The 8,267-nt window shown below is 37.5% G+C and overlaps 1 protein-coding gene across 2 annotated transcripts; it reads right to left on the bottom strand.

Annotated features, from left to right (window-relative positions):
- LOC129904632 (uncharacterized) lies at positions 1 to 8,220 on the bottom strand. 2 transcript variants are annotated; one of them, XM_055980207.1, is made up of 5 exons: positions 8,034 to 8,220; positions 7,047 to 7,085; positions 1,426 to 1,675; positions 1,013 to 1,141; positions 1 to 650 (listed from the first exon to the last, which is right to left on the bottom strand). In XM_055980207.1, the coding sequence occupies exons 3-5, from the start codon at positions 1,627 to 1,629 to the stop codon at positions 387 to 389; spliced, it is 597 nt and encodes a 198-aa protein (XP_055836182.1). In that variant the 5' UTR covers positions 1,630 to 1,675; positions 7,047 to 7,085; positions 8,034 to 8,220; the 3' UTR covers positions 1 to 386. The 2 variants fall into 2 exon arrangements, with proteins under 2 accessions (XP_055836182.1, XP_055836181.1); XM_055980206.1 differs by having other exon boundaries at positions 7,020 to 7,085; positions 8,034 to 8,218.
- Positions 8,221 to 8,267: the final 47 nt, after the last annotated feature.

Below are 8,267 nucleotides of genomic sequence, written 5' to 3'. Positions count from 1 at the left end.
CCACTCTTAAGCCCAAGAGCGAATTAACCTCATTAAAGCATTCAGACAACAAAGTGCAAACTGAAAATTGTTTTTGCTCTTAGGAGGGGTGACCAACATGCAGGGGAACACCAAAAGAAAACATAATGTGCATTTCTACAGTTGGTATTACAACACCACCATAGTCACATCGGCGGATGTAGAGGCCGCGGGTGTACCTGCACCCACTTCTTTGTTTGAGGTATACCTGTAATTGAAATGTTCTAAACTGTATCTCTAAATGCTAAGTTTATACTCATCCTACATCCCCCTCGCATAGCACTGATGACAACTTCAGCACTACATAGGTAGTTTAGGTAGATACCAAACTCTGAGTTACCGAGGATCAATCAGTTGACAAGCAAAAGCTACTTCATAACATGATTGGCAGATCCAACAGCAGCTAGACCACAAACAACTATTCTATTAATTGCAGGAAGACGTTCCTTAGGATTGGATGGAGGCCTTTTAGGTGTAGAAACACGTCCCTTGGGAATAATTGGGGGGTTTGGAGGAGCAGCAACATGCTCCCTTTTACCAAAAGGAGACCCAGAAGGAGCCATCAAACCAAGCTCGCGCATAATTTTCAGTTGGCGTGTGCTCGGTGTATATTTTTCAGCTGAAGCTGTCACCTGAATGGCATTCCAACATTACCAATGAGTTAATGTTACTGAAGGATTGCATATATATAAATATATATCTACATACTTGTGTTTCCGAGCCACTATGATTTTGTTAACACCTCCAAGTTCTCCTTTGATCTTTTCCTCTTCTTTTTTTATTTGGGTTTGGGGGGGGGGGGGGGGATTAAGCAATCAGTTTAAGTTTCATTTTTTGGGTTAATAAAAAGTAACTCAAGTGAAATTTTTTTGGACAGCGTGATTGTAGAAAAATGCAATCTTAATATAGTATGACATCAAAGTAGGATGTTCAATAAGTGCATAAGCTAATACTCGAAATACAAGTTGTTGGAAAGAGAATCAATTGTACTCACTTCATCCATGGACCCACTCTCTCCCTCGAGTCCATTTTGGGCTTTGCTAGACCTCTTCGCAGTTTTCTGTGGAAGTGAGGAACTGATTTTTGCCTTTTCTGGTGATTTGCTCGACGAAGGTCCAGACTCCTATTAGAAAAATAAGATTCTCCACTTCAAATCTAAGGCGAAAATATTTGGACACATCACACACATTATTCAAACAAGGAATTCATGGGTTAGAACTTGTCTGCTCATAAAGTTGGAGATTTTTTTTTTGTCTACAGTACACTTTAAGTTCTTCTTAGTCTGCCAGGTTTCTTTAAGCATCAAGACGGTTCTCCACTTAAGACCTTCATTTTACAACGATCAACCTTTAACTTCAGAAAATAGGACATGATTAAATTAAAGAGAACAGAAAATGGCGCACTCACAGATTTTTTGCTGCTTGACTTGGGTGTGTTCGGCATTTTGTCTTGCTTTCTTTTTCGGCTTTCCTCTTCCTTATGCTTTTCTGAGCCCAACTTTTTCACAGATTTTTTGCTGCTCGACTTGGATGTGTTCAGCATTTTATCTCGGTTTCTTTTTCGGCTTTCCTCTTCCTTATGCTTTTCTGAGCCTAACTTTACTTCTGTCATCTCGTTTGCCTGCTTTGCATCTGCTTCTCTCGGAAAAGGACCTTGGCTGAAACCAACATGACATGGTCATCAATGAAGCAAAGCATAAAAGTGACCATGCAAGTACACTATCAGGCAAGACTTGACTTGAAACCAAAGATTTTAGTGAACAGCTCATGCAACTACACTTTTTTTTTCAGGTAAAAGATTTCATTAATAATAACTAGGCCAACTTGGCCGTATACAAGAGGTATACCCAAAAAAAGAGAAACCTAAAAAATATGGTTCTCTCCAAAAGACACTCAATCCTCTATACAAACAACTACATGGGTGCACCAAAAGAAAATAAGGGACCGGAGACTATTCCTCAAATAAGCAAAGCTCCTCTCCAGCCCTTCAAAGCTCTCCTATTTCTCTCCTTCCAAATGACCCACATCAAAGCAAGAGGAGTAATATTCCAAGCCTTGTATCTCTTTATCAAAAAAAAATAATAATATTCCAAGCCTTGTATCTTCTTCTCCTAGCTCCACTCTTCTAGCTGAACATCAACTTCTTAACGGATCTTGGCATTGCACAAGAAACACTAAAACATCTGAACATATCGTCCCATAACCTCGTAGCTGATTTGCAATGTAACAGAATATGATCCACATCCTCACCCGCCTCCTACAAAGGAAACACCAGCTCATGCATACGACCTTTCGTTTACTAAGATTCTCTGCCCTCAAAATCACCACTGTAGTAGCTAACCACACGAAGAAGCACACCTTCCTCGGCACCTTATAAATCCAGACCGATGCATGTGGAAAACTAACCTCTGTCCTAACCAGAAGCTCTCATAGAAGGACATAATTGAGAATGAACTGCTATTCCCCAACTCCCACCTCAAAGCATCGGGTCGTCAATCGGCTCACATTGCTTTTGAAGTAAATCTAACAATCTTTGAAACTCTGTTACCTCCCAATCCTGAAAATTCCTCCTAAACCTCAAATCCCAAAACGACCCATCCTCTTGTGTGCCCCTAACTTGCTGAGCAGACAATTTCCTTTGGCAAGAGACTATACAAAACCGGAATTTCATCCTTAAGCACCAAAACTTCTACACCACTTTTGCCCCCAAAACTAACTCTACTCACATCTCCAACCTTAAAAGTAATATTATCATTAAAAGCATCCCACTGTTTCATTATGAACCTCCACACACATGCAATTACACTTACAACTACCTTCTTAGTACTTCTTGCATTTGTTTGTTATTCTAAAATTTGAATTTCTGGGATTTTGATAGGGATATTAGCGTAAGATTCCTAAATAAAAGGGGCAGCCCGGTGCACTTAAGCTCCCGCTATGCGCAGGGTCCGGGGAAGGGCCCGACCACAAGGGTCTGTTGTAAGCAGCCTTACCTTGCATTTCTGCCAGAGGCTGTTTCCAAGGCTTGAACCCGTGACCTCCTGGTCACATGGCAGCAACTTTACCAGTTACTCCAAGGCTCCCCTTCAGCGTAAGATTCCTAAATATTCCAAAGAAAGCAATTGACAAGATAAACATTATTTTCCAGAAGCTGAACACAGTGTTAGCATTTGAGGAAGTCCCCCTTTACCAGGAACAAACGCACAAAGTCAAGGTTGTCAAGTCCTTGTTTTGTTGGTTATGTCTTTTTGCCTAGAGATGACAAGTATTCCTGCTAAGAACGCTACTCTTCTTAGAAAACTAGAGAAAAAGGTAAAATAAAAGAAAATCATCATGATTGTTAAAAAAGACAGGAAAGGAAGAAACTAAAAGAGAGAATTAAATGTATAAACTGATAGTTTGTTACAAATTACACATATTTATAGGTGTGAAATGCAGAACAACAGTAGCTATGCTGCCTCAATCCCAATTCCCAAGTCATCGGTTATGTGAAATATCAAAATCCATTTTTCTTTCTATATATGTGTGTGTGTGTTATATAGGTGCATGTTGTGAGTTCAAACTCTACTGAGGTCCGAGGACTTAAGACTAATATCTAAGTGGGAGGAGAGTGGAGGGACGAGCCCATATTCCGTCGAGTTTTGAACCTTGCACCAATTGGGGCTAAACAAGTCCACAAGGATTTTCAATATTTTATATTAAAAAAATGTCCAGGTCTAAGACGATGAAGCCTACTTAGCTCTTTATTGGAACGGGAGTTGTTGGAGAGAGGTGATTTGTTCCCATTGATCATCTGTGACACTAAATAATTTGAGATAATAAAGACCATGTACCGTAATATTATAAAAGAAAAGAAAAATCAACCATCTTAGCAACTAAGTTATTACTTCATTGCAGTTCAGATCTGTTATATGTTTATGAATAGACACTGGGTTTGTGGATAACCTAGTTATATTTAGCAGAACTTGAAGGGACATATTTGGAATTAGCACAATGTCTCCACGACCGGTAAAGCAGTCGCGGTTCTATTACCGTAATATTATAAAATAAAAGAAAAACCAAGTATGTTAGCAACTAAGTTATTACTTCATTGCAGTTCAGATCTGTTATATGTTTATGAATAGACACTGGGTTTGTGGATAACCTAGTTATATTTAGCAGAACTTGAAGGGACGTATTTGGACTTAGCACAATGTCTCCACGACCGGTAAAGCAGTAGCGGTTCTATTAGCAATGGCTCTTCTTCTGTTGCTAGGTCAGGGAAGACAGCAAACCTTTTTTTTTGAGCTTGCGAAGAATGGATCATATGATTAGGCGCAGAAGAGTCATTACTCCAGGAATTGAAACTTTTGAACCAGAAGCAGATACAACATGAAGTTTACCGAATTTGCACAGGAACTGGTACCTTTAGAGTTCTCTCCAGAATCAAGGGCATTCTCAACCCTCTGATGTCTTATTTGTTTCTGCTAATTCTCCACTAGAATTTAACCCTATTCCAGCCTTGTCCGGCATGGAATGAACTTCTAACCATGGAATCGACTCAATCATCAGATTTCAAGTTCATAACCCTAGCCCATTCCCATTTTGCGTGGGACAAATTTACTTATTCTTTGTTCCAGTTAATAGGAGGGGTGTCAAACTAAGAAAGATATTAGAAACTGTAAAAGGCTATCTTGAACATTGTGAAAATCGGGTTCATTGATATAGTAGGTGCTATCACACATACAATGATCCTCAATTCGATAGAATTATTTGATCTTGAAGGGGATCAACAATATGATTTGACCAAACTTTCCTAGAATGAGTCATATGTCTTGACTTGGCTGTGCTACACTTTTAGGTCTTCCGTTCCGCTAAGAACTCTGTGGTTTACCATGAAGCTTCCGACACTACTCCTAGGATCGACAAGACTTTTTGCATTACTTAGTCAAAAGTTATCCTAGCTTGAGGACCGATACTCCACTCTCCAAAATTTTGGAATTGCCGCATTGAGAGGAAATAAATTTTCAACACTAAATAGGTTTCTTATCATTACTTTTTCCCAATACAGCATATCTTATCAATTGGGAGAAACACATAAGTTCTCCTCAACTTTCTACAGTATTGATGACAAAGATGGTCAAATTCAATGAAGTGATCCTCTTTTCGATATCTGAATTCTCATTGGATCATACTCAACACAATTATAAATCTGATCCTTCTCGATAGAATTCTTTTGCAACTGCACCATCTCTGCACTTTATATAAATACACTGATATGATTCATCTCTGGCCATATTAGCTTCAAGAAATCATATTACTTTGTGACTGAACAATCTCCTAGTTTAGTGCTACAAATTTTAGTTTGAACGGTAAATTTATTGCTGACCTTTTGACCATAGCCGGGATATGATCATAGAGTCCTCTTCCCCCCAGTCATCAACTCACCGATCTTCTTTCTCAAGACCAGTCCCAAGGAGATGTCTCAACTTCCCCTTTCTCTTTCAAAAAGGTTGGAACCACTTCATATATTAGTTTTTCAAGCAATGTGTACGCAGACTGAATATAATGTTGTTCTCTTGTTGTGTTTAACTGCATCACCTCTTAGAGGGCAATGGGCAGTAATATGGGACTGGACAGTAAAACTTTGCTTGGTTGTGAAGGACATGTAGCAATCATTTTAAAGCAGTAATTAAAGAACTACGAAGACTGAAATGTAGGAAAGGGGACAGCTAGAAGAATGAAGGTTAAAAAGGCTAAAGAGGATGAAGAACAAGACGAGAATCCTGAAAGAAATTTTAGTAACAAAGGGTAAAATGAAAATGTGTAAAATACATGTTTCCAAAATCAGAACGAGGGAGCAGGTCATAAAGAAAAAAAAAGTATGATCAGTTTTTTGTTCCACAAAAAGAAACTAAAGTGCCTACCGTGATAAAACGACAGATGGAAAGGAAGAAACTAAGAGAGAGCATATTGATTGTTTTTATTAGAAAATACATCAGTCAATAGGTGTAAAATATATCTTTTTTTTGAAAAGGAAAAATGTATAAATAGGTGTAAAATAACACTATACAAAAACCGGAAATATGTATTGATAAGTCATTTATTATGCATAACATTGACTTCTATGGGAAAAGAGTCGAGTCGATCAGGCTCGACGTGAATTTATTGGACGACTGACATTTATGGTGATTCATTAACTAGATATGCTTGACTTTCTCTCATATAATTAATTTCAACACTCTTTGAAAGTTTCAATCTATCACAGAATACAACACGTTATTAAATTGATGACAGTAATACATACCAAATTATTAAGTCCAATATATATAATCATATAATACCGATTAAGACGCTCTTTAGTCCATATATACACACACACACACAATGTAGAAACTAAATTACCTCTCACCGTCTCCTAATAAAGCTAAAATAAAGTGAATAAAAAACTATTCAACAATCCTCCATGATGCCTCCTCTGGACATAAATCTAAAACATGCTCCAGCACTTGCTAAGACTGAGGTATCATCAACAATGATCATCTGAATATACATGACAACTTCCCTTTGCAATTTCACTAAGTCATAACCAAACATACTTGACAACGAGCTTGTATATGGTGGAGTTGGTTATCAGCTAGAAACAATTTGAGTAGCCTACAGGGTCCACTTTTCACGTTTCCAAAAGAAACAATTTGAGTGATTGCCTACAGGGTCCACCTTTGGCGTTTCCAAAATAAATATGTAGCTCGCCAAGATACTTCCATCTTATGTTAACAAAAGGAATGGTGTACACTTCCATCCCAGGGGTCATTCACCAGCAGTTTTGAATGAAATAAATGTCAACCATACCTATCAGTTTTTAAAGTATGCACCAAGGTTTTCCAGTATATAATGGAAATCATGCAAGTTTCATATGATATACCTTTGGATTTTCCAAAGGCGGTAATATAAACTAAAATTCGTTAATGAAAATATAAACTTCAAATAGAAAATAACGAAGTAGTTTTGAGATAATCTTACTATTTGCAGCTATCGTATACCAACTACCTTTTTTTGATCCTCAATAGCTGTCCTTTAATTAACAACCTGTGGATGAAAGAACAAAAGATAAGACACAAGTACCATCTTTAATAAATGTGACATACCCAAGAAAAGTGAAATGTGGAAACTTGAAAGTGTGCTTGAATCATAAAGCAAGTGAAATGTTGAAACTTGAAAGTGTGTTTGAATCATAAAGCAACTATCGCGATTTTTTGCCAAAATAAACCTTCTACTTGTTTACTGACTCAGCTTTCCTCCTCGCGCCCTCTTTAATATAACTTCTATTTACTCGAAAGCATTTTTCTTTTCAGTCATCTTTGACAACTATCAACTATCTATTTTTGCATTCAACATTCTAAATTGAACCTAATTCACATATCACTTGAATTCTCCTATAACACAAGCAAAAATTCAAGATATTCAGATAAGATGAACCTAACGTAGTAGAAGCTCAAAGGCAAATGCAATCTACTAACAACCACGCCTCAACCCCAAACTAGTTGAATTAGGCTATACAACAACAACACACCCAGTGTAATCCCACAAGTGGGGTCTAGAGAGGGTAGAGTGTAAGCAGACCTTACCCTACCTTGGGAGGTAGAGAGGTTGTTTCCCATACACCCTCGGTTTACAGAATGAATTAGGCTATACAAATCCTCTAAACCATTTCTGCTTCATTTGGGTCAGTCCCATTTCACCAAACAACAAAATTCTCTAAAAATCACACATTTACCCACACCATCATATCAATCTCTAACCAAAATTAGGATACTTTGTGTCAATACAGACTAACCATCATTCCAACTAGTTGATATCTACTCAGACTTGCATTTTTTTTTCCAAGTGAAATTTATCAAGAATGTGCAACTAGTCAACCCCAAAAGTCTCCGAAGTCAAACAAACATCTACTAAGAACATTTCGGACAAATCAAACAAAATCACTCAAAAAAAAGGGGGGGAACAAATACAAGAAGATGAAACAAGAACACGTACCGGCTAAGGTGAAGTTATCCTTCACATAAAATCAAGATTCATTATCCATGAATTTGGGTGGAAATGTAGGGATTTGGGAGAGAAAGAAAATGTTCTTATAAATGAAAAAGAAATGTTACTCTACTTATATACTTCGATGAATTTTTGAACTTTTTTTTCTGGATTCTTGAAATCATGTGTACTTTTCTTACTTTCCGTACATATATGCTATTAGTGTACTTGCTTGTGCTTCGC

This window comes from Solanum dulcamara, chromosome 9, assembly GCF_947179165.1.
Source record: "Solanum dulcamara chromosome 9, daSolDulc1.2, whole genome shotgun sequence".
NCBI classification, from domain to species: domain Eukaryota; kingdom Viridiplantae; phylum Streptophyta; class Magnoliopsida; order Solanales; family Solanaceae; genus Solanum; species Solanum dulcamara.
The sequence above is the reverse complement of the archived record's forward strand: the minus strand, read 5'-3'. Positions and strand labels throughout refer to the sequence as shown.